The sequence below is a fragment of the Malaclemys terrapin genome, chromosome 22, assembly GCF_027887155.1.
Source record: "Malaclemys terrapin pileata isolate rMalTer1 chromosome 22, rMalTer1.hap1, whole genome shotgun sequence".
In the NCBI taxonomy this organism is placed as follows: domain Eukaryota; kingdom Metazoa; phylum Chordata; order Testudines; family Emydidae; genus Malaclemys; species Malaclemys terrapin.
In genome coordinates, this window is record NC_071526.1 from 4,970,248 (window position 1) to 4,997,698 (window position 27,451).

Genomic DNA, 27,451 nt, shown 5'->3' on the forward strand with positions numbered 1-27,451 from the left:
CAATCAGAACAGCATCGGAAGAATGTAATTGAGCATTTCAGAGGTTTATTTTTCATCATTTACACAGCTAGCAATATTGACAAAGCTAATGTTTACCTTGAGTGTCTCCATAACATAACTTAGCTGATTTGTTACCAACCCTCTGCCACTGCTAACAGGCAGAATGGACAAGATTGAGGGGTTGTCTACACACAAAAGTTGTTAGTTAAAGCAATACAATCCCCCTAGAGTGGATGTACTTTCGTATGAAGATGACTTATACTGGTACAGCCATTCCCATATGACAGGGGAATAAGCTGTATCAGTATAAGGACCAGAGGCACCAACTTTGTGATTCCCTGGGAGTGCTGGATCCCCGCTCTGCCCCAGGCCCTGCCCCCAACTCCATCTTGCCTCTTCCCACCCTCTCTCCCCAGCGCCTCCTGCATACCACTGAACAGCTGATCACAGCGGTCGGGAGGTGCTGGGGGAGGAGCTGATCTGCGGGACTGTTGGTGGGTGTTGAGCACCCACTATTTTTTTTTCCATGGGTGCTCCAGCCCCAGAGCACCCACACAGTCGGCGCCTATGATAAGGACATTTATACCAGCATAACTGAGTTCACACTAGGAGTTGTACCAGTATAACTCTATTGGTAACAAAAATCACACCCCTAGCCACAGAGTTACACGGATACAAAAACAGTGCATAGGGCAGGACTGAGATGCAGAGGGGTGAGAACTGTAACAATCAGCAGGGAGGCGGTGCCCATGACTAGACAATCAGCTGACAGGGTGTGTGAGTGGCTCCCGCTAATGTTTTGCAGGGACTGGTTGGCAGGGCCCAAACCTGAGCGATCACCCTTTGACAGGCACTGCATACGCTGCTGCTGTCCTGCACACTCCTTGCTGTTTCAAAGGAACTCACTGCAGCCCTGGCAGCTCACTCAGAGGAACCTGAAGCTTTACAGGATGGGAGAGTCACTGATGAAGAGGATTAATGAATCTATTTTGGCAGGCACAACCATTGGGCTCTCAGCAGGAGAATGGCAGCCTGTGTAACTTTATAGTGGATAATTAATTTCAAAGTCAACATCTTTAACATCAATAGCTGAATGCTGCTTTTAGAAGGAAGTTCTTCATCCCTGAAACAAGCATGTAGTGATTTAACTCTACCCTCTCCCAGGTAGTTCACTCTAGAAGGCTAGAGCAGGCAGGCAGGGAGTTGACAACACCAGTGCCCCTTTCTAGCTCCTCTCCTCCTCATTCCTTGTGCTTTTTCTTATGCTTCTTTTTCTTCTTCTTCTTCTGAGGCTTACTAGCTTTCTCCGAATGCTTGGCCCTCTTGCTGGCTGGCTGAGCCCCATCACTGTCCGAGTCGGAGCTGTCTGAATTGTCAGACTCTGATGACTTCTTGCTCTTGTGTTTCTTTTTCTTCTTCTTTTCCTGTTGGCAAGAAGGAGACAAAGCCACACGGGTTGCAAAGTGCTCACCTGTGCTCACTGGTTAAGGCAGCGAGCTGCTTTTCAGAATGAGAACGTCAGGTCATTTCTTAACACACAGCCTGTTGCTATCCGGGAAGAACGGGATGGGCTGCTGGTCCAGCTACTCAGCAGTTAAATAGTTCTGACATGTCAAACCAAATCAGCAAACTGGGGTGAGACAGTTACCATAGTGGGGGCAGTTTGATAAAGCACAAACCTCAATCCTTCAAACTGTTACTCCGGCAAGTAATCCCTATTCACGTGCCTCGTCCCACTGACGTCAGAGACGATTCAAACACAGGTGACTCACTTGGGTAGTAGATGGCAAGATCAGGCCCTAGTTTATTCATAAAGTGGGTTTCTAAACTAGCTGATCTAAACCCAGTCTCTGTATCTCCCTGCCCCCCCACTCAAAAATGTGAAAGTAACGGAACCCCTTAAGCCTGGCAGGGAACCCTTGGGGTCTGCTCCCTACAGCAGCAGTTCTCAACCAGGGTTCTGTGGCCCCCAGGGGGACGCAAACAGGTTTCAGGAGCTCTGCCAAGCAGGGCCGACATTAGATTCGCCGGAGCCCCAGCATCTGAGCTTTGCTGGGCGCCCTGTGGTGTGGGGCCACAGGCAACTGCCCTGCTTGCTACCCCCTAACACTGGCTCAGGCTTTTATATGCAGAAAAACAGTTGCTGTGGCACAGGTGGGCTGTGTGTGGGGGAGGGGGTCTGAAAGAAAAGGATTGAGAACTCCTGGGTTAGAGCACAGGTGAGGGAGGGTACACGGAGGCTAGAGGAATATGAAGGGTACAAAAATAGAAAGAGGGGCATCGATCAGAATTGTTGAAGGTGGTACAAAGGGGCATAGTTCGGAGTAAGCGTCAATGGAGCTGATACAGACTGGGTGCCCCATTAGTGTATGCCGAATGGAAGTGTCATTTGAAAAGAAATAGTCTCTTGCCTTTATGGCTGTGATGATAACCTCCTGAATGTGATTTACTGCTGTGCTGTTCTAGCCAACCTGTCTAGCTCTTAATATTTCCTCCTGATTCACTTGCCTCCAGCTCCTTAATCAATTTTGATGCTCTTCTCAATTCTTGCCAATTAATCTGCTAGGGGTTTGCTTATAAAAGTCATCCACAGTATATGTTTCCTACCTTTCTACTGATGATGGCAGCCACTTACATATGCTACGGAGCCACAATGCCTTTCTGTGACAGGCAGGACAAACACACAACCTCACCAAAAGGTGCAATCCTAGCTCTCACTCATAGCTCAAAGCAAAACCTCCTTTCAGTGGACCTGTCCAACACACACTTTATTAAGCATGAAGCAACTTCGGATAACCTACCCTCCCATTTCTACAGCCAGACCTCTGAGGCCAAGAACTTTGCAGGATTCAAAAAAAGGATTGGACGTTGACATGGGGAACAAGAATAGCCAATGTTGCTATAGTTAATATTTTTAACGAGAGCTAGGAAAAGGATCTAAACTCTCATGTTTTGAGACATAAAGCAACCTCTGACTACTAGACCCAGGTTACCGCATAACTGGCAGAGCAGGATTTTTTCCCCTGAAGCAGTCAGACAGAGGATACTGGACTGAACAGACAGCTGGTATGATCCAGTAAGGCAATTCTTATGTTTAATTGGATGAAGAAACTTTAATGACAGGTTTATCTCATGGTGAATCCTGGTAGGGAGGGTAAGGGATTGCGTTCATATTGATTGAATTTAGTAATAAAGTGAAGAAGGCAGGCTGATGTTTACAATCAAGCATGCCTATGCCATCACACTAGCAAAATACACCTCTGCTGAAATAGGCAGTAAATAAAAGCAACTGAAGCCAAATAGTGTCTCTATAAGGACCCTTGATCACAGAAGGGAATAATTAGAAATGTAACACAGACTCAGCTCAGCCATACATACTAAGGTCCTATTATTGTTAAAACAAGGAGAACAAAAATGGAAGGCTTATACAGCTGTTCCAGCCTGCTGGAGAACAACAGTTCTTGAAGTGACTTTGTATTGTATAATGAATGGACTGTTAGAACAAGTTTAAAAAGCATCAAAGAATAGGAGTCACCATCTGAATGGTCCACATCAGCACCCCCAAGAAGAGGAACCAGGTTGGACCACATGGGATAGGATAAAGCAGCCTGTTTTCTTCAGCACATTGCTCTCCAAAAGCCAAAGATGCCTAGAAAAGAGAAGACTGAGGTCCTGGGCCGGCCACCTGGGTGTCCTCCTGGTGACTCCAAGTACCTATCTTGGATAGGCACCTTTAACTGTCTCCTATTTTCCAGCAATTCAGGTTGCCTACTAGTTCATCGGGAAAAGAGTATAATCCCGTCTGTCCTTCGTTCCACCTACGTTTGCAGCATTAACTCCTGCTGTGAATAATAATGGAGTTGAAGGCTGGTGGCTGAGTAAAGATCTGGTGAGAAGTAATACAAACGTTCTCTTGGGTGACTACCCAAATCACTCAATGACCACCTCTTGAAACAAAATGCCTAATGAGTGAGGAAGCATACATGCTTGTGTATGTGCTCTACAGACTGACAGAGTTAGTGTGTGTGTGTCTTTATTTTGGAACAGGTTCCAATTAAGATTGTGGTAAAGTAGCTTTAAAACGGAAGAAGTTACTGTTAACTACATGTGCATCTACATGTAGCTACCGACTGTAGAACTGTACAGGTGTTTACCCTAGTTAATGGTTTCATACTGCTTTTCAAGTTCTATGTGTATGTAAATATAAAATGAGACCAAGTGTTCAAATTTCTTGCACTGCTCTCAGTCTATTCAGTCTGTCATACCATAGGAGTTTATTTTAGGTAGTTAGGAGTGTTTATCTGATCCGGAGATTATCATTCACTGGGAAATGGGCAACAAGGGCTGACTACTACAGATCTATCGGGAAGGAGACCTTGGTGAACTGGAATGTAAATAATTGACCAAATTGCCTTGTGATCTAGCCTTGGGTTTTTTTTTTTTTCTCTGTTGTGTTAGAAACACCAAAGTTCATAACTAATTGGCAAGTGAGGATGAGGGACTGAGTCAAAAATCTAAACACAGTCACCTTCCTAAGACAGTAATTGAGTATAAGAATTATTCTCTATTGTGGGTGTGTAATTTGATTCTGAAAACCTAAACAGTTTTATCAACCAATGTTTAAATTTATGTAACCAAATCATAGTCCAATACCATTTTTGCCTTCTATCCTATACTATTAGTTGCTAGTGTTAAGGATATTTAGTAAACTCTATAAATCTACTTTCAAATCATTTTTGTTTAGTTAAGCAACTGAAATTAAAAGAACTCTAAGAAATGTGGTAGAGTAATGAGCTAAGCAGTTGCTTAACAAAGGTTTGCTTTATACTCGGTCTCTCTGACAATAGCTCTGACAGATATTGCTACCAGCAGGGGAGATTAAACAGGGAAATGGTAAATTCAGAAGGGGCCATCGGTCTTGACCCCCTTTTGGGGCAGTGTGAGCAAATGCCTGGATGTCTTGGTGTGTTGAGCTTTCCTCAGTTCAATCTGCCTGCTTTTGCGTACCCAACACTTCTACAGAATTAGAGCATTTCTAAACAAAATTTCCAAATGAGTGTGACATTGCACCCGCGTATTCTAGGAGGTAGTTAGTGAAACACCAAGATGACCAGTTTTTCCTTAAGAACGTGATGCTGCCTGTCCAGTCCATGTGCTCTTGTGAGGATAGAGCACAATTTGGGACCACATCCCACATTCTAGGCCGACCAGCACCACTAACTGGCTTTAACAATACTTTGCAATCCTGATGCGTAGAGCTCTGCGCGGATACAAATTTATATCCGCAGATGCGGATAGCTGTGGATATAAATTGGTATCCGCGGAACCGCAGGGCTCTCCCGGGAACCGCAGTGGCAAAAGGAGCAGAGCGTGGGGCTGCTGCTCTCAGGAGCCAGTGCCCCACACTGGCAGCTCCTCAGGCGTGGCTGTACCGACCCCAGTCCTGCCCACTGGGGCGGGCACCAGGTTCACTGGCAGCTGACCCTGGTCGTGCTCTTACGTTCTAGCAGCGCGCACGCCCCCAGATGGTAGATGCAGACAATTGCATAGAAGGGAACGGGGCAGGGCTGGAGGAGGTACAGCGATGCCGGAGGAGCTGCCGGCGTGGGGCCCTGGCTCCTGGGAGAGGTGGCCCCATGTTCTGCTCCTTTCACCGCTGTGGTTCCTGGGAGAGCCCTGCAGTTTCGCGGATACAGATTTGCATCCACGGATGTAAATTTGTATCTGCACAGGGCTCTAGCAATTTGGCTCCCAGCTTTGTGCTCAGTATAGACGATGCTGGCCTAGCTCTTCTACATGGTTTTCCCATCAGCAGATCTCAATGCACTTTACAAAATGAGATTAGCGTCATTTTATTCCCACTGTTTACAGATGGGAAAACTGAGGCAGAGAGGACGTGACTTGCCGTAGGCCACCCAGCATGCCAGTGGCAGGGCTGGGAATAGAACCCAAGTCTCCTGAGTCAGAGTTCAGTGCTTTTATCCACAAAACTCTCAGGAATGGCTCATCATGCACTAGGGGCTGTTTTGCATTTTTCACAGAGTTCAAGGTGGGGGGGGGGGGGGGGGGGAGGAGAAATGGAGGTTTCCTGGGCAGAAGGGGTGCCAAGCATGCAAACCCAGGCTGTTGAAATTAAACCATTGCCTGGAAAAAAATATTTGTGCCAACTGAAAAGGGTTAAGAACAACTTCAAAGATCAACTACACGAACTCCATTGCTCCCAGATCACAGGAGACAGATGATCCATAATCATCTCCTACAGTTATTTGAGTGTCATTTATTTGCTGTGGCACTGTTGCACTGGTAAGCATAAGAACACTCTCCACTGTGCCTGCTTCTGAGAGGGTCTTCTGACCTCCCCTCCCCCGGGCACTAACGAGATATATGCTAACAATGAGCGTACTGGATCAGGATTTTTCTCACCTGTAACTTGTCTCTGCCCCAACGCCCTGCTCCCCCACCCGCCTTTGTTCATTGTCACCCCTTGCTATGTTTAGACTGAAGTCATCCAGCAGCCACTGTAATGCTCTATTAACTGACGCTGTAAGCAGTACACAGAGATCAAAATACTTCTGAGTATGTAGCCTCTATTAACAAGCATTAAATCAACAATGGGGGTAAAAAACAAGTTAACTGTCCAGTGATTAAAGCATGACAGGGCTAGCATGAAAGGAAATATGGGGGGTTGTGGGGATGAAGCTAGCCCTTGTTCATGAAAACAGTCACAATTCAGGGCGTGGGGGGAGGGAGAGAAGAGGGCAGAATCCACTTCTCTCCTCTGGTGAAGGAAAGACTACCACACAGTGTCCATAATGCAAATCACCTGGGCACAGGTCCATTGGCTGGAGACATCCTGGGCTATTCAGACTTGTGTATCATGAGAAGAGACAAACAAGGGATCTCAGTACATCTGACAAAAAGACTCATTTTATTTTACCTTTTTAGTTCAACCATTTGAAAGACTGTTAACAAGGCTCAAGGTCTGGCTGTGAACATGCTTCAAGGAGCGGAAGGACAGAGGGAGATGAGGCAGCGAAGTAATGGGAGCCCTAACTATAACCTTTCCATTGTTTCTGTCATATAAAGAAGGATTTACACTCCCTTCTAGGGAGGAATGTAACGGGAGAAGCCAAGTGTCACCGAAGCTGACAGCGCTGCTTATTATCTTAGGGAAGATGTTCTCCAGTAACCTCGAGCCCATCCCGGGACTCATGGGGAGTTCTGCTGGAACAGCCGTGCTGTAAATCACTCCTGCCCTGTCACAGCTGTTAGTGCTGTGCAGTCACTTGGTGAGGAAATAGAAATGAACAGTCAAGCCAACTGGTCCAGTTACATAATTCATGGCACTACAAACAGAATGATTCCTTCCAAGCCAGCAGCCAATGAGGGGGAACATCTCTGTAGCTTAATTAGAGGGCAAAGTTAAAAAACCTGACTCAGCATAAGGAAATGAAGCACATAACTAGGAAAACAACAAGGTGGTAGCCCAGGTTCCAATATGAGTGACACCTGTGAAAATCCAGAATAAAACTCTACCCTTTTATGGATCTGCTCTGGATCCAATGTAACTCACTAAGAACCTAACACAGCATGTCTAGTGGTGACAGCAGGGGGCTGGGATGCAAGAACTTCAGACTTATAGTCCTAGCTCTCACGCCAAACATGCTCTGTGATCTTGAGCAAGTCATTTCACCTCTCGGCACCTCAGTTTAACCACCTATATTATTGCAGCAGAGGAATGGTAGTGCTCCCCTTCAAAAGATAAATCTCAACCAGTTTAAAGGGACCAGATTGGGCAGAGCCCATGCGGAAAGAGCTCACTCCATATTTGCAAACATAAGGACACTGAAAAGATGCAGTTAGGACAAAGTGTGTCGTTATTTAGACAAATAAAGCAGGAGTGTATCCCTCAACAGGAGGGCAGGCTGATAAGATGCTAACTGCTCATCAGTTCATATGTAACAAAAACTGAAAGCGGCAGCACAGAGACAAAAGAAAAACTAGAGAGGAGAATGAGGCAGAGTGAGGGGAAGGGCTAGCATGGGAGGATACACAGACCCTAGAGGTGCTTCTAGGGAGTGAAAGTCTCCTAGCTGGAGAGGAAAGCCGTCTCACATTGCAAGGGATATTTCTTCCATTAGAAGAGACTATCCTACAGCCTCTTCTCAGATTATTAACATCACACAACTGTGGTTCTATGTAAATCCAACAAAGTGAAATATGAGAGAATGACCCGGGTTTGTAAATGGTTTAAAGTAAGTGCTTTGAAATACTACACAAGTGTTCACACAGTACAGTGATGGGACCACAAATACCTAGCTAGAGGGCAGTGTGCTCCAAAACAAGTGACTTTTGCCTTTTGTTCTGTAAAGTTGTGATATTGGTATTGTTTGGCATGACAACCAGCCAGCCTGCATTTTTAATAATCCACACTACAGGGCCTGTTTATTTAACCCACAACAGGATTTAAATATTTTGATCATGCTGGAAAGAAGCAATGGTGGCAAAATACAGTTTACAAAGCTGGAGGCTTCATTCTGACTGGAAATCAAAGGAATTTTTTCATCCTACAGAACATATAGGAGAGTGTAGCAAACACTACCACTGTCTCCTATAACTACAACTACTTTCAATGGCATTTTCTCTCTCTCCCCCCCCCCCCGGCCCCCTCTCTCTCTCTCTCAACAAGGCAACATGGAAACAGAGCCTGGCCCCTATCTTCACAGGGTAGAAAGAGCAAGTTATGGAGAGACAACAGTCTCTTCCATAGTTAAGATGTGGTCCCAGTGCAGAGAATCAGTTATGTAAAAATAGCACTTTTGCATTATATTTAGGTTCCTATACTGCACCTAACCCACTATTCAATGCTTTACTCCTAATTCTGAAGATTACGTTCCTATTGACCTTGTACCAACCCACACAGGTGGATGCTGTTCTGGCTCATATAAGCAGCATCAGAAATAACTTAACTGCAACTATAGGGTCAAATTCAGCTCTCAGCTACACCAGTGAAACCCCTCTGGAGGCAATGGGTCTGCTCAGATGTAAATAAGGGCAGAGTTCAGTCTCCAGAATTTTTATTGCTGATGCATGAGCCAAGGCATTAGCGGACTCCGGATTCTCAGCTGAGTGTGCAGGACTGGAAGTTAGGAAAGACATTTTTTATTTTACTTGTAAACACACTCCAGATTTAAAGGTGCTCAGAGAGAGAACACATGTTCTAAAGGTTGTCTGTGGAGCGTGTGAAGTAGTACTTCCTTATATTTGTTTTAAACCTGCCGCCTACTAATTTCATTGGGTGAACCCTAGTTCGTGTGTTACATGAAGGGGTAAATAATACTTCATTTTCTTCACACCATTCATAATTGTATAGATCTCTATCATACCCCCTCCCCCCCTTAATCATCTCTTTTCTAAGATGAACAGTCCCAGTTTTTTTACTCTCTCCTCATGTGGAAGCGGTTCCATTTCCCTAATCATTTTACTTGCCCTTCTCTGCACCTTTTCCAATTCTACAGAACTTTTCTGAGACAAGCTATACATGAAGGGACAGACTGCAAAAATACTTCTGAAATACTGTTCCATTTCTTTTTGAAAGTGACCTCTCAAAAACAGCTTTGTTTGGGATTATGTAAATCCAAGGATATTGTGCTGTCACTTTATAAAGCATTAGACCGACCACTTTTGATGCACAGTGTCCAGTTTAGGACCTTTTATGTGAAGAAAGATGTAGCTTAGCTACAGAAAGCACAGCATTTGAGCAGAAAATTAGATGCTTAAGTGGAATTAAATAAACTGAAGGGATTTTAGTCTTATACTTGGGAATAGCTGACCTTCTTATGGACGGGAGATATGTGTGTGTGGGGGGGGAAATCAGAAGGGAAATTTTTGCTCAGCACATTTTCCTCCTACACATGCCCAGCCGAGATTCGGTATGCACTATTCCCATGGAAGAGTCTTTTTGTTCTCCTGTGACCCAAAGAGTTAAAAGTTAGAGTTTCTTTCAGTAACAAAACTTGAGGCAGCTTTCACCAAACTTTTATATAATCTAAGGTATTTATCTGGCCCCAATTACTATAATACCGGAGAACCTCACAATTTTTAGTGCAGTAACGTATGAGGGGAAACTGAGGCACAGAGAGGTTAAGTGACTTGCTCAAAGTTACACAAGAAGTCTGTTGCAAAGCAGAGACTTGAACCCAGGTCTCAGGCTAGGGCCCTAGCCATTGGACTACTGAGAAGCTATCTCAACAATATGACAAAGTAAGTTGGGCTCTATGTTAATACACAGTGCTGAACAGACTGCTGTGTCCTGAACAAAAGCTGGCATTTGTGCTGATCAGTGTGAATCATTACTTCGAAGTTAGATGGCCCTCCACGCATTCTTCTCATTAATATTTCATTAGCTTTAGTCCTGCAAAGTCCGTGGGCAATCAGGGTGCCTGGGGGGTTGTGCGTGTGAGAGAATCCCACCTAATACTAGTTGATAGCAGTCTGCCTTTTGGGTAGACATGACTAACCCTGCTGTGCGCTTTCTTTGCCTTCAACAATTCCCTCAGATAGAGTGGGTAAGCAGACCCTCTGACTACTGATGCCTCCAGCCTGCAGGTGTTATTCCCAACATGGCCACCTAGCTAAAGAATTAACATAATTTAAAATTATTAGACTGACCACCTTCTGTGATCCAAGACAGCAATGGAAAAGTACAGATTCCCAGTTTTCCTCTGCAAACAAAGTATGCCTGAATCCAAGACTGAAGTCCAAGATGGCATTTGAAGATCAGCAATCTAAACAGGATGACCTCTTGGTGACCTCTGATGTAAAGGTCAATGTCCTACACTTAGAGCACAACTCCTGCACAAAGTCCTAAAGAACTGAATAGTAAATCACCACCACATCTTTGGAACCATCCTCTAGAATTTAATTATAACACTACTGTAGAATTCCATAGGCTAGTCCAAAACCCTGCAGGAATGAACTCATTCTCTATTACATTTCAGATGTTTATAGAACAGGTTTTATAGAGCCCCACTTCTATTGCCACAATTAAGTTCTCCAGGGCTTTTTGAGAAGAAAAAGTAAATCTACCCAATTCTAAGATTCCAGCTCAACTGTACCATGGAAGAGATTCAGGACCATTGCATGCAGTAGGAACACCTTGAAAGCATCAAGTCATTCAAGGGGCAAATCAATTCTCTGCCACAGTCTTCACGGCAGAGGATATGGGGGATATTAGAGCTATCCTTTATAGGTGTCAAACCTGAAGTATTGTCCCACACTGAGGTATCAATAGAGCTGGTTTTGGAACAAATTGATAAGTGAAACAGTAATAGGTCACCAGGACCAGATAGTATTCACCCAAGAGTGCTGAAGGAACTCAAATATAAAATTGCAGAACTACTAACTATGGTATGTAGCCTACTGCTGAAACAAGCCTCTTGTACCAGAGGACTGGAAGGTAGCTAATGTAACTTTGATTTTTTAAACCGAGTCCAGAGGCGATCCTGGCAATTACAGGACAATGGGCCTAACTTCAGTACTGGGCAAACTGATAGAAACTAAAGAATTGAATTATCAGACATATAGATGAACGTGATTTGTCAGGGAAGAGTCAACATGACTTTTGTAAATGGAAGTCATACCTCACCAATCTATTAAAATTCCCTGAGGGGGTCAATTAGCACATGGACAAGGGTGATCCAGTCAATACAGTGTACTTGGATTTTCAGAAAGCCTTCAACAAGGTCCCTCATCAAAGGCTCTTACAGAAACTAAGTAGTCATGGGATAACAAGAAAGGTCCTTTCATGGATCAGTAACTGGTTACAAGATAGGAAACAAAAGGCAGGAAGAAGTGGTTTCTTTTCACAATGGAGAGGGGCAAACAGATGGGTTCCCCAAAGAGCTGTACTGGGACCTGTGTTGTTCAACATATTCATTATTATTTATCTGGAAAATAGAGTGAACTGCGAAGTGGTAAAATTTTCAGATACAAAATTGTTCACGATAGTTAAGTCCAAAGCCCACTGTGAAGATTTACAGAGGGATCTCACAAAACTGGGTGATTGTGCAACAAAACGGTAGATGAAATTCTACACTGGTAAGTCTAAAGTAACGCACACTGGAAAAAATAATAATCCCAGCTGCATATCATATAGAATGATGGGTTCTAAATTAGCTGTTACCACTCAAAACAGATCTTGGAGTCACCATGGATTGTTCTCTAAAAACTTCAGCTCAATACACAGCAACGGTCAAAAAGGCTAACAGAATGTTAGGAACTATTAGGAAAGGGATAGAAAAGACAACAGCTATCATAATGCCACTATATAAATCAATGGTGCACTCACACCTTGAATACCGTGTCCAGTTCTGGTCACCCCATCTCAAAAATAATATGATGGAACTCTAAAAGGTTCAAAGAAGGGTAACAAAAATGATCAAGAGCATGGAATGACTTCCATACGAGGAGAAACTAAAAAGATTAGGGCTGTTCCGTTTAGAAAAAAAGACGATTAAGGGGGGTTATGATAGAGGTCTATAAAATCCTGGTAAGGAAGAAGTAAATAGAGAAGTGTTATTTACCCTTTCCCACAATAAAAGAAACCAGCGGTCAATCGATGAAATCAAACAGGCAACAGGTTTAATGCAAACAAGAGGAAGTACTTCTTCACACAACACACTACTAACCTGTGGAACTCATTGCCAGGAGATGTTGTGATGGCCAAAAGTATAATTGGGTTAAAAAAAAGAGCTAGATAAGTTCATGGAGGATAGGCCCCTCAGTGCTTATTAGCCAAGATGGTCAGGGATGCAACCCCAAAATCTGGGTGTCCCTAAAACTCTGACTGCCAGAAGCCAGGAGGGGAAAACAGAGTGGATCACTCTAACTGCCCTGTTCTGTATACTCCTCCTGAAGACCTGGTACTGGTCACAGTCACGGACAGGATACTGGGCTAGATGGACCACTGGTCTGATCCAGTATGGCAGTTATCTTATCTCATTACAAGCATCCAAGTTACTCCACTATGTCCTTATTTTTTTTGTAAAATAACTTTATGCACTCTGAAAAGGGTCCCCAAATTTCTGTGAAAGTAGTTTGGGACAAAGTTTTAAGAACTTTTCAAAAGTTTTTTAACAAAGTATACAGGAGTGCGACAGATATGGCAATTTCCTGTAATATATTTGGGAGATCTTACTGAATTAAGTTTAGGTAGCTTTGGAGTCCGTTATACCATAAACCCCAAAGTCTTACTGTGGGATTGTATGCAACTGCTCTGGAGGGAGATGTGACCAGTGTAAACCCTAGGAAGTGGTAGGAGCTTCAAAGCACTACAGTATTTTAAACAAGTGCCAGACAAGGAGACACTTTTGGAGCAAACAAAGTTGAGTGGGTTTCTTAGGAAATACCCAGGAGGAGGTGAATGCAAATTCTCACCTCCGGACCGAAACTTTTGAAGCTATGCCCCGTGGAAAAACCCACTGTCTGCTGATTACCTACTCCTGGAATCTGAAGATCAAAGTCCTGAGCTGCATAAAGGAGGGGCTCACAGATTTTTGGGTGTGACTGTTCTGAACTGAAGCTGTTATGAACTTGTGACCACAGAAAACCCCCTTTGTGGGGTGAGAATGGCTGATCGCCTGCCAGAACCCTTTTGGAATTGGGGTGTTTTCGGGGAAGCTTATTAGCATGCAAGTGGGTCCTTTTATTTTTTAATGTGTTTTTTTCTGTAATGCTTTCACCTTAAGAATCAATGTGCTTGCTTAGAAAGGGCTGCGTGGTAACTTATAACTAGTGGCAATTACTCTGCGTAAAGCCTCAGAGGAGAAAGCAAAGCAGCCTTGCTTAGGCAGTCTGACTTGCTGGGGAGCTCGCAGTGTAGGTAGGGAACTGTGCAGCCTGGAAAAAACCCAGTCAGGAGAGAGACCCGCAGGTCTCTGCCCAGGAGAGATGGCTGAAGAGCCTGGAGTCTAGAGTGGGTGCCCATGATGGACCACAAGGGGGAAGTTCAGGTGCAGTTGCCCTGAACTGTGACAAGGCGGGATAGCGCTATCAAGCCATTGCAGACATGAAGGATCCGTGGCTGGCTTCCACTCCTATGCTACTATGTATCAACAGACAGGTGGAGAGCACATGGGGAGGGAGAAGAGACTTCCCATCCTAGGAGAGATCCTTTAAGGAAAGCGATCATTTGGACCAAAAATGAAATCATCAAGGGACTTTAAGGAAATGGCAGATCAAAGAAAAGAAAACTCCGTTTGACACTGAAAGCCTGGAGATAAATTAGAGTTAGAGTTACTTCACTAGATGGTAGCTCAGTTCTATTGTTTGTTTTTCTGCAGAAGAGAATGAAAGAATGGACAAGTGGACTACTTGGAAACTCCTGTTCTTCTTTTTGCGGATACAGACTAACACGGCTGTTACTCTGAAACTTGGAAACCAATGAGACTGTAAGATTATGGTATACTATGGTAACAAGCACCTCAAATATCCAAGCTAAATTTATTAAAAATGAACAAGTCAGCTAGAAAAAATATTTGCATAAATTGCCCATTTCACCATAGAAACTGTGCAAAACTAAAATCTATCCCTTTCCCAAACCAATGAGCTGCCTGCTTGTTATCACTTTGCAATGTAGGTTAACTTCCTCCGTAGGGCCTCATTTGTAACCTGGCCCATTTTTCTGTGGTCTATCATCAACAAGGATACAACCTGTACCTTTTTTTTTTTCTTTGAAGAATTCTCAGCATGGCTGGGCTTTTTATCACCTTCATATTCAGCTGTCTCCTCCTCCTCCTCCGGTATCAGACTATACTTGGTTCCCCCAGGCTGCATGAAACACTCTTTGGCAAAATGACCTGCAAAACGACGTTTGAAATGGGAGAGAGCAAAATGAATCCCCCTTTGTGGGCTATTTCTTTTGAGGAGCACAATGAAGATTCTACTTGGAGCCTATTTCCATAATGATTACTTCAGTCTGTTGATCTTAAAATAAAATATCCTTAGAAGTGATAGAATGCCTTCTTAATACCAAGTGAGCGTTGGGCTGCTCCCCTCTATCTGCTGGGAGAGCTAAGGTAAGACACTTCCCTCCACTGTGCTTTTGTTCCTTCTCCCAGCCTTTGTTTAGACAAAGCTCTCCAGGGCAGGGACGGTTTCTAGCTCTAGTACAACGGGGTGCTGATCTCAGTTGGGGTCTCTAGGTGCTATTATAATACAAAGAATAATTAAGGCTACGATTTAGTCATGGGTATTTTTTAGTAAAAGTCATGGACAGGCCATGGGCAATAAACAAAAATTCATGGCCCGTGACCTGTCCATGACTTATACTAAAAATACTTGTGATTAAATCTTGTGGGGGGAGAGGTGCTGGCGAGGCGTGACGGGCCTGCTGCCACTCTGGCCAGCTTGCCGGGGCCGCAGCCGCTCCGACTGGTTTGGCTGTACACGGGGCTGCTCCAGCAGCAGCTAGTGTGGCTGTTCTGGTGGCTGCCAGAGCGGCTGACCCTGGAGCCAGCTGTTTAGGTCAGCCACACTGGCCCCTGCAGAAGTCCTGGAATCCATGACTTCCGCGGCCTCCAGGAGAGACATGGAGCCCTAAGAATAATAAATGAACTTGCTCTTCACAGTTGGGAGTCCTTTGAAACTGACCAACACTAAAGATAATGAAAGTGACCACGATATACATTTGTTTTTGTTTTGCTCATCAATTTGAACTTATATTCGTATGTCCAGGCTACATTCTCTACAAAGGGACAGATGGAAGATGCTGTCACCATGTTATTAAAAATCCATCACTATTTCGAACTCCATTCAGTGGTCGTTGCCTCTCATTTGAGGTTGCAACCTTATTGTATAGCTCTAAACATCCCAGCAGGAGGCAGGAATGAGAGAACTTAGGCCCCATGAAAAAAGCGGAGTTTCAGGCAGATGACTCAGTGGATAGGACACTAGAATAGGACTTAAGTCCTGCATTCTGTTCCTGACTCTGCCACTGGTTTGCTATATGACCTTGGGAAAAAGTCATTTCACCTCTCCGTCTCTGTTTCCTCATTTGTAAAATAGGGATAACAGTGCTTCAGAGATGGATGAGCATTGAGATAACTGGGCCAATAGAGATAAATATTAAATATGTTTGAGAATTATTTTTAAAATAATTGGTTAATTTATAATTAATTGTAGCCAATTTTTTGTGTTTATATATTTTATAGATATATAAAATTCAGTATTTTAAAATACTTGGAAACTGGGACCAGAGGTCAGTCCCAATTTGTCTTGTAAGACTAAAGATGGTGGTTTCTCATTTCCGACATTTAAAATCACTGTTTTTTTCTTAGATGCAGCAGTGACAATCTCCTGTTACAATGCTTGTTTCCTTTAATGTTAGAATGGTTTAATCTGCACTGATTAACCAACCCAGGGTACTGAATAGAACACAGGTCACTTAGAAGGGATTAATCAGACAAACCCAGTGTCCTGGTGTCTGAACAAAGAACTATGGGAGAGACTTATCTGTGCAGGGGCTTCAACAGCAGAAGGGGCATATGGCAGAGGGAATAAACCCGTGTCAGGGAAGCCCTTCTCGAGAATGGGAATGTCTTTCCAGCCAAGCATCTTAAGTAGGCTTATAAGGATTCAATTTTTTAATCAGTGTCAATTTTACTGTACACACACAAACCAATGAAAAAAATATTTCCATTGATAATAATGAAACAAAGATAGGCAAAGTAAGAAAAATGCTGCATGAGAACTCAGTTTGATTTAAGGATATTTTGTATATTTTGACAGGCGATGTTGACAATTTGTGTTCAAAGGTTAATAAAGCTTTCCCTTTTTGAATCTCAAAGTCTACTGCCATTAAATAATTGTCTGATGCCTCCACAATTTGTGACAACTGAAAATTTAAATGGACAAAAATAAAAATACTTAAAAAACAAATATATATTATCAGTCGAATTAAAAAATCATCATCAAATTCTGACAAGCCATACAGAAACAACTGCTTAGTTTTGGAAATTAGCCTCATTTTGGATCTACCCTGCACACACCAATGGCTGAACTGGAAAAATAGTTCCTGCCAACACATCTTGCCTAGACAATTTGGACCAGACAAAGCCATTTTTAAAATCATGCTTTAAAACCATTACCATAGTTAGGAATCTAGTTTAAAAAATGTTTTTTAGCAGCATTTTCAAGATGGCTGTGTGCAGTCCATACTGGACAGGTAACTATATTTAGCATCAGCAGAAACTGCTTTTAAATGTGTACTTATTAAGCTTTCTTAGCACAGTTTAAAAGTCCAGCATAACTATTAGCCAATGACCATGTAATATATGAGAACAAATAGGGCATGGTACAAATTCCACAGGCAAAATACTTAATTAGGACTAAGGTTGCTCAAGTATATGACCCATCAACCAAATCACTATATGTTAAAGAAACCCCCAGTTAAGCCAAGATTCACTTCCATACAACTCTCATATCTAGGCGTCGCAGAATTCAATATAATTTTTTTTTATGATTTTGACAGATCTTTATTTTTATGCATTTTCCTATTTTTATCAATTTAAATTTTCACAGATCTGAAACCCCATCATTTTGCAGAATTATTGAATAGTAGATGCTGAGATTCACATAGGCAAAGGTTTATTAACTGTTGACCACAAACTGAACTTCACGTCAAAATATGCAAAGTATCTCAGACTCATAGACTAAGGACAGAAAGAAGCATCATAATCATCTAGTCTGACCTCCTGCACATTGCAGGCAACAGACCCTCGCCCACCCACTCCTGTAATAAACCCATAACCTCTGGCTGAATTACTGAAATCCTCAAATCATGGTTTAAAGACTTCAATTTATTGAGAATTCACCATTTACATTAGTTTAAACCTGCAAGTGACCCATACCCCATACTGCAGAGGAAGGTGGAAAACCTACAGGGTCCCTGCCAATCTGACCCGAAGGAAAATTCCTTCCTGACCCCAAATATGTTGATCAGTTAAACCCTGAGCATGTGGGCAAGACGCACCCAGCAGACATTTGGAAAGAATTCTCGGTAGTAACCCAGAGCCTCCCCACCTAGTGTCCCATCTTCAGCTGTTGGGGATTTTTGTTACTGGCAGTTGCCGATAGGCCATGTGCCATCGTGGGCAGTCCCATCCTGCCATCCCCTCCTTAAACTCATCAAACTCAGGCTTGAAGCCAGTTAGGTTTTTTGTCCCCACTCTCCCTTGGAAGGCTTAAACTCATTTTCACACAGCATCTTAATTTCTTTGCCTATCTATAAGTTTCATTAACATAAATGGAAATCTTTTGTGCTGGTCTGTGTGTGTTTGGTGAAATCAACATTTACCAATAAAAAAATCTCATCCTTCCAAACTGACTTATCTCACACACATTAAAACTGAGTGTCTGGGTAGAGATTCTAAGACAGAACTGCTCGAAAGCATGCATTCAGTTCCTAGTAGCGGATGGAATTAAGTAGTTCCATTGGCTTTTCTTGAAATAGCAAGCAGTTAGGATGAATTAAGGAAATAATAGTTTTTCTGTTCAAGTGTAAAATTAGAACAGTATCCTTGCTGTGAAATGCAATGTGTGTGAGACAGAAAAGTTTGGAATCTGTAGTGACGGGTTCTTTAGGTAGATGAAGTTCAAAAGAGCATGGCTGTGAGAATCAAGTCTTTAAGAACGAGCATTTCTAAATGTTTCCTCTGCAATAGTTAGAAATTACAGAAATTTCAGTTGTCCTCTGAAGAGTTAAGTTTGGAGACCTAAATTCAATCTTTACAGCGAGAAAAAAAATGGGTAGCATGCTTTAACGGAATATATCAACGCAGCCATAACTGCAGAGTCACTACTGATACCGCCATAATGAAGGTCAAGACAAAAAACTAGAACAATAGAACAAGAATGGAAACAGCACAAATGTACCTTTGCAACCACATTTTTTGCAGACAGTGTTCAAGACAGCTTCCAGGGTAATCTTCTGACTAGTGTAGTCTCTGAATGAACGTTTCTTCCGCTCATCCTGACTGTGGAAAGAAAAGAACTATTTTTCTCCTCCAATCTGCATCACCTCTAACCCCATGCATTTACTTGGAAGCTCAGACCAAAGTTTTCAAACATGGCTGCCTGAAGTTAAGCTTTTAAATCCATAGCTAGGCATCTAAATAAAAGTGACTATTCTGCAGAATGCAGTTGACTACTTGGTGGAGGAAACCACAGACAGCATATTACACTTGCTCCCTATTTGTTTCTTGGTATAAGAGGACTCACTTCAGAGTCAGCTTCACAGAATACAGACAAACACACACAGCCAAAGTATAAGGCCATCACACTCAAAGCTAACGCCCAGCTGCCCTATTTACACTAATATATACATACACGTAATGTACCCAAACATATGCCTGGGATAAAATAATTATTTTTGATGGAGTAGTAAAATGTCATCACAATAAAGGGCAGGCGAGGAGATTTTGTGCCTGGGATGGTAAGTGTTTGGACAATTCTGCAGGGCTGTAAACTCACAAGAAATAAATACACCCCCAGCACAGGAAGAAAGATTGCCATGGAGAGGTCATTATGAACAGCATGTTTTGTTAGCATGCTGAAATTCGGTATTCAAATGCAGTCGTTTGCTGACAGTGCTGCAGAGGGAACATCTTAGATTGTTCTTTAGTGACCCCTCCATTCGCTTCAGAGCGGCACTGATCGGCTCAGGAGGGAGCTGCCGCCTCCTTCCTGGCAGGAGGATTGGGACAATCACTGTAATGGAAGGGCAGGGAACAAAAGGAAGCAATGGTCGCTGGGCTGATTCGTTACACCCAACAGAGCAGATTTACCTACTCAAGGGCAACATTGTTTGGATCAAGGTCCTTTCCTGTTCCTTGGTTGACGACCTTCATGGAAAGAGACAGCTTCAACTTGTCATCTTTCATCTGTAAGAGACAGACATGGAGGAAAAAAAACCAAGTCATAGCAGAACCCGGTTACAGGAAAACCCACAAAGAATGAATGACACTGCCAATTCGTAAAGAAGTGAATGCTCTAAAGTCAAGGATACATCACAAAACGTTTTAATTTTGACAAGTATATTTTAGTTTTATTTACACTTCAATGTTCTAGTTAATGGACTGGAGTATATAACTGTCTCAGAAATAAGATCATAAAAATCACCACAACGGATCAGATCATAGGTTACAACTCTGTAGACGGGTCATTACAATAGTGACATTAAAAAAAAAAATTGGAAATATGACCTGCAAAGGATTTTAAGAGACTCTGCTTTTTTGTTTTGCTTCTTTATAATGTATGCATAAGGTCTGAAAGGTCCCTGCACCCATTACCTAACCCTCCAAAAAGGTTTTATTCTCTGTCAACTCTGGTTTTCCCTGATTTCTGAAAGATACGTAGCGGATTTAAGATGGCACATTGTTAGCACACACCCCTCAAAGAGACAGGATTGCTGAATCTTTAATAAAAAGACATGCTTTCTCCAAAATGTGAGTCATTCAAATTAAAGATGTGTTCGTTTTTTAAAGGAGTTTTTTAGCAGTCCAACTAAATATCCCTTCCCCACTGGCATGTGATCTTTGAAGCCCATGCAAACCAGACAAAAAGTTGGTTCTTAAATGCTCATGTGAGGAGGAGCATGATTAGTTTGTGTTCACAACAAACAGCATCATGCGCTAAACAAAGTGATTGGAACACTAAGCTTCTGTTAACATGAAAACCATTAGCTTGCTGTAGTTGCAAATTTTTTCTTAGTTTACAAAGTGCTTAAGACACTATAAGCAATTTTACCTCTCTTCCAATAAGCTTCACCCATACTTTGTCTCCAACATCTACCATCTCCGAGGGTTTGTCCACCCGACAGGCTGACATGTGGGTTCTATGGACAAGGCCTAGAGGTAGTTTTGGGGGAAAAAAATAAAATAAATTGTTTTTGGTTGAACATATCCTCTAGAAAATGAGATCATCAAGTGCTGGAGTATCCTTAGGTGAAATGAAATATCTGGGTTACTCAATCACCACTTCATGCAGAATAAAGATTTATGAGGTTTATTGGTTTTTCAAAACCATTTATAAACCAAATGCAGCCAGCTAAACCCACCAAGATCTGCTCCAAACTCACAACGGGGCAGCTCTTGCAAAATGAGAACCTGACAGCTAAAAAATGCTTATATCATTCCAATCTCATAGAACTGCTGTAATTTCCCCCAAAGGGTTTGATCTTGCAAGTCTTTGTGCATTGCAAGGTGCATGCAAATTTAAGGTTCTGGTGCAGCAAAAGGCTCTGTGCAGATGGGAATCTTGCAGCCATGTGGTATGTACTGCAAGATTGGGCCAAAAGTCTCCATGACTTCAATGGAATGTAGACATCCATAAAGGCTGTAGGATTAGGTCCCTACTGTATTAAACCCAATGCCAACTACTTCTGACTACAAATCATTCTCGTGGGAAGGGGAAGATGGGAGGCTGCATATTTTAGATCTCAGAGTGCAGTTAGTAAGAAAAGTAAGAAAAACAATTCAAAGAAAGAGCATCTTCACTGTCTGATAGGATGCTAATTTAAGAAGCACAAACAAGTTTTAATTCCTGCCAATCCTGTGGACATAACAGAGCTGGGGGAGAACAAACAAGATGCTATTCTGTTTCGGGCGTTAGCAGCACATTTTTTAGCTGACAACACCAGAGGCAGAAAACATAACTTGACTTGAAGACTCTGGCTTGGCATTGCAGAACTAGCAGGTAGAAAAATAATCCTTTTAACTTGCACAAACTAGACATTTGTTGTGGGACTGTCCCAGCAAGATTAACTATTGAACCCATAGTGTCATTTTTCAGGGTATAACCACATCTCAAGGGAAAGCCCAGTCTTTTTTTGTTTTTAGTGTCACAGTTGACGCGGAAAACTTTCCACTTATTTTTGTCACGAGTAACCCCCCTAGTACCATTGCAACGCAGAGACCGGAGAAAAAGATATTTAATACTTTTTCAAAAAGAAGAACAGGAGTACTTGTGGCACCTTAGAGACTAACAAATTTATTAGAGCATAAGCTTTCGTGGACTACAGCCCACTTCTTGATATGCATCCGAAGAAGTGGGCTGTAGTCCACGAAAGCTTATGCTCTAATAAATTTGTTAGTCTCTAAGGTGCCACAAGTACTCCTGTTCTTCTTTTTGCGGATACAGACTAACACGGCTGTTACTCTGAATACTTTTTCAGTTTGTTTACCTTGTGCATTTGACATCATTTCCTGTACAGTTTAACTACTTCCCTTGTATACTCAGATTCACCTGTTAGTGCAAGTCTTTCACACAACTGATAGGAAAAACATGAAAAATAACCAAGAAAGCCTGGACTGTGCGGCAGTCAATGATTTACCATTATGATTTTCCTTCCATCTATGAATTCTATTTCATAGGAGAAATTAAGCATTTTGGGCCCTGAATCTGTAGGGAATTACTGCACTCCAGTCTAGTGCCTTATAATGCCACTCCAACATAGCCTAATCACCTGGAAACACACTTATTTTCATTTACAGAAAAAATGTTAAATGAATATATTCAGTGTTAATGCAAGCATTTATATAGCCCCATCACTGTATCTGGAGCCCTTACGTAGCATAAATGGGGACATTCAAGACCTCAGTAAAAAGCCAAACCCCACACTGGGGGGATTTAATCAACTCGGGAGAGGTGGGCAACAGACTCATTATGCAGCATTTTCTAAGACTAAGTCCTTCTCCAAGGGGAGGATTTTATGATTTAACCAAACCAGCACGAAACTAAATCTGAAAATCTAGTCTTAGAAACAAACCTTGTTTCCTGCAGCCTGGAATTTTTATAAATGCCCCATATTCTGTTACAGCAGCAACCTGTGAAGAAAATCAATATATCCATTGATTGAAAGAGAATCTTGTACATTACACCCATTTTCTGTCTCATTTTCTCCTTCCCTTCAACCCACTCTCTTTGCATGCACGTATTTGGTTTCAGCTGTTTCTAATTTGCCTTCTATGAGTCTGCTTCAGGTTATCTGCTTTTGAACTGGGGAGCTACATAACAAACAGTGTTGCATCAGATACACACAAAAGCACAGGATGATTATTTTCTGCCCTGCGAGATTACAGACAGATCTTGAAAAATTACATTTTTCAAAGAGAGTCTATTTGCTATATTCAGCAGCAGGAGCCAATATTTTTAACTTCTGTTTTCCGCTATTTTACCATTTGAGTAAATTTAGTGCTGAGAGGCCAGACTGACAGGCTTGGAAACAGTCTTATGCTTATCTATGGAACAGACAATGGACAGGCAACAAAAACTTCCCTAAATCTTCAAACTAGCGTGCCTCTGAAGGGACTCACCCTAACATTAAGGGGGAATTAACCCTTCCCTCCATGCTCTATTCTATCCTAGGCCTCTCTAATGAGACTGTCCAAAAGGCCAGTCAGTGCCAATTGTGGCAGTGGTGGTTTTGAAATGGATACTTATCCACTAGTACCTGCACTGAGACCCACCAACTAATTTCACATAGTTATTACAAACAAGCATCTGATGGTAATGACTTTCACTCACTGCTGACTATGGCCCCAATTATTCAATAAACTCTGTGCAAATAGACACCTGAGCCTGCACTGAACTTCACTGAAGTTAATTAGTCGCTGCATGGATCCACCCATGCAGAGCTTTATTATGGAATCAGGGCCTGATGTTGGAGTTGAACCAATCTAGACTTGAGAGGTGCTTTAACTCATTCTCAGTCCCCTGACACCTATAATTCTAGCCTTTGTCTTCTTAACATTCTTAAGGGGGAAAATAGTACCCAGGGCTCTTTTGATTATAACAAGGCAGACAGGATCTCATTTCCCTTTTTAACTAGAAGAATGGGAAATAAAGGGCACTGTACATTTTAATGTTAAGTTCAGGCACCAATAGGTAGCAGGAGCCCCAGGTATTGCAATTCAGGTCTTCTAGTTGTGCCAGATTGAGCAACAAATATTCTTGATAGCAGCTATTAAACTCAAGACAGTTTCCAACTTTTAAAAGCTAAAGTCTCTTGTATTTCACAGCATGAGGCAGGATGGAAAGCTTTATCCCCAAGCTCCGCATGACACCAAAATTAAAGCAATAAGATTTTCAGATCCCTCACACTTGAGTTGAAAAATTAGACTTGGCTGAGAGAAATAATCAGCATGAATTCTCTGAAGACAGCTTTTCTCATCCTACAAGAAGACTAGCATGTTTATGAATACACATTCTTAGCTAATCCTCTTAAATTAGTAGTTATTACTCTTCAGAATGGAGCTGTTTGCATTAGCAATGTGGCTCACCCATCAGTTTTATTTTAAAGACATCTAATGAAATAACACCTGCAATAAGAGTCTCAACCAGTTCTCAAAACACTAGTTAAGATATTTACAAAAAAGTGTGTTAAATATTTTTCTTTAATCTGAGAATGCTGGTAAAAGGCAGCGGCTTAAGAGACTGAAGTCCTCTTCTCATCCCTATCAATGTGCATCAACTCTAACCTAAAGGGGGAGAGGGGAATTCTCTCTCTATATAGCCTATGTACTCAGTCTCTATACTGGGAATGCCAGCAAGGGGTCAGTCAGAGGCAGCTGTGGTGGTAGTGGCTTTTTGTGATGAAGACACTTGTTCTCTATGAACCAGAGTACACAATAGCAGCTCATTTCACACAGGTCACTTAGCTTTGTTGCAAGTAATTAGGGCTGGTTCTGAACTGGTGATTTCAAAATGAAAGGCTCTAATCCTCTCTCAATGGCCTGCACTATTCATGTCTCCCATACTTTTTTGTGACCCTAAGCAATGACAATACATACCTCTCCTTGGAAGACGTCATAGAGTTCAGGCAATGGCTCTGTTGTCTCAGGTCTCATAGACTTCATTTGGAAGTTTTCTACGAGCATGCACTCCACAATTCTTTCCTAACCTGGCAGCTTACTTTGATTCCATTTATGAGATGTTATCCCTCTGTGGAGCAACCCTATTCATAACTGAAATGAAGACAGACACCACTTGTTGAAAGAAATATCTTCATTGGCAATAAAAAAACCTCCCTGAAAGGCTTCCTCAGGAGTTTTTTTTTTTTTTTTTTAACCTGCCCCACTTTCACTCATACTACAGTCACAGTAATTTCTGAATATCCATTACTATAGTATCTGGTGCTCACGCTATATATTATGGCAGTACAATCCAGTGGGTAGACAAGCCAAAGAACCAGAAGACCTAGATTCTTCTATGATACAGCTGCCAATAGGATGCTGTGTAATCATAAGAAAGTCACAAGTTTGTGCCTCAGTTTCTATAAAAGTGTGATACGATACCCTCCTTTGGAAAGCTCTTTGAGGTGTATGTATGAAGAGGACCACAAATACTAAGTGGCCTAGGCAGATACAGCAAAATACGTACCCATGACTGTAAATTGGCTCTGATAATACCTTGCCAATTTCGCCCCATGTTCAGAATTCAGCACCCTCAGACATACGTATTTTATTTCAGCAACTGTATTTAGGGTGATTATAATCTGCTCCCTTCACTACTACCTACGACACACACCTAAAAACCAGAACGTAAACAAAAAGACTCTATGCATCTGAAGAAGTGAGTTTTTTACCTATGAAAGCTTATGCCCAAATAAATCTGTTAGTCTTTAAGGTGCCACCAGATTCCTTGTTGTTTTTGTAGATACAGACTAACACGGCTACCCCCTGATACATGCATTTAGGGATGACTAACAACAATTTTAGCTACAAGCTGGGGACGCATTGGTTAGAAGTAACGGAAGAGGAGAAGGACCTAGGGGTCCTTGTAGACCGCAGGATGACTATGAGTTGACAATGTGACGTGGCAGTGAAAAAAGCCAATGCGGTCTTGGGATGCATTAGGCGAGGGATATCTAGTAGGGATAAGGAGGTCCTGCTTCCGTTGTATAAGGCGCTGGTGAGACCTCATTTGGAGTACTGTGTGCAGTTCTGGTCTCCCATGTTTAAAAAAGATGAACTTAAATTGGAACGGGTGCAGAGAAGGGCCACTAGGATGATCAGAGGAATGGAAAACCTGTCGTATGAAAGGAGACTGGAGGAGCTCGGGTTGTTTAGTCTGACAAAACGAAGGTTGAGGGGGGATATGATTGCTCTCTTTAAATATATCAGAGGGATAAATACAAGGGAGGGAGAGGAATTATTCCAGCTTAGTACTAATGTGGACACGAGAACAAATGGATATAAACTGGCCGTGGGGAAGTTTAGGCTTGAAATTAGACGAAGGTTTCTGACCGTCAGAGGGGTGAAATATTGGAATGGCCTTCTGAGGGAAACGGTGGGGGCGAGGGACCTGTCTGGTTTTAAGATTAAGTTAGACAAGTTTATGGAGGGAATGGTTTAATGGTAAAACATATTAGCTGAGGAATACCAAGCAATGGTAGGTAAACAGTATAATGGCTAACAAGGGTCAGGCTGGAGACTCTTGCCTACATGCTCGGGGTATTACTGATCGCCATATTTGGGGTGGGGAAGGAATTTTCCTCCAGGGTAGATTGGCTGAGGCCCTGGAGGTTTTTCGCCTTCCTCCGCAGCATGGGGCAGGGATCACTAGCAGGAGGGTCTCTGCCAATTGAAGTCACTAAGACACAGGATTTGGGGACTTCATCGGCAGAGTCCAGGGAAGGGGTAGGGACGGTTTTGTGGCCTGCAGCATGCAGGGGGTCAGACCAGATGATCATAATTGGTCCCTTCTGACCTTAAAGTCTATGAGTCTATAAAGAGACCCCGCCATTCCTTGTCTAAGCCGACACCCTTTAAAAGGCCGAGGGTCCCCCTAGAGCTTTCTGCATGCTTGGCTCAGCCGCGGGGCGCGCTCTCACCCAGACAAGGAACCACTGCAGCCCCCCCAGTACTGCCAACCCCAACCGTTACAAACGGATCAGTCCCGAGCCCCCAAATCACTAGACGGGGTTAACACCCGCCACGCCCGTGCGGGACGGGACCCCGCGTTTGGGAGGCTTTTCCTTTGCGCGCCGGTTCTCCCCCGTCCGCTTGCCCTCGGGTCACGTTTCCAGGCTCCTCCCTGGCCCCACGAGCTGGGCTTCGCGGGAAACACGCGGACACAACCAGGGCGAGAGTTGGCCGCACCGTCCCCTCTTCGATGCCGCCCAGCGCCCACAGCCAGCGCTTCCGGCGAGCCCAGCTGGGTCTGTACAGCGCCGAGCACACGGGCCGTAACCGGGGCCAGCAGGTGCCCCGCAGCCAGGGGATGGGGGGTGACGAGCTGCCCCCGGCCAGCCCCGCTGCCCCCCCCCGACCTCACTCACCCCAGGGCGCCTCTATCGCCGCTATCCCGCCCGCGCCCCGGTACAACCGAGCTTGAGGAACCCGGCACCCGCCAATCACCACGCAGCATGCTCCTGAGCGTCACCCCCGCAGCC

General features: G+C 43.1%; 1 protein-coding gene across 1 annotated transcript; it reads right to left on the reverse strand.

Annotated features, from left to right (window-relative positions):
- Positions 1-25: 25 nt before the first annotated feature.
- ZCCHC17 (zinc finger CCHC-type containing 17) lies at positions 26-27,405 on the reverse strand. The gene is made up of 8 exons (XM_054011784.1): positions 27,338-27,405; positions 24,849-25,022; positions 22,826-22,883; positions 20,806-20,906; positions 19,849-19,940; positions 18,934-19,034; positions 14,719-14,858; positions 26-1,424 (listed from the first exon to the last, which is right to left on the reverse strand). The coding sequence occupies exons 2-8, from the start codon at positions 24,933-24,935 to the stop codon at positions 1,242-1,244; spliced, it is 762 nt and encodes a 253-aa protein (XP_053867759.1). The 5' UTR covers positions 24,936-25,022; positions 27,338-27,405; the 3' UTR covers positions 26-1,241.
- Between the last annotated feature and the right edge of the window lie 46 nt (positions 27,406-27,451).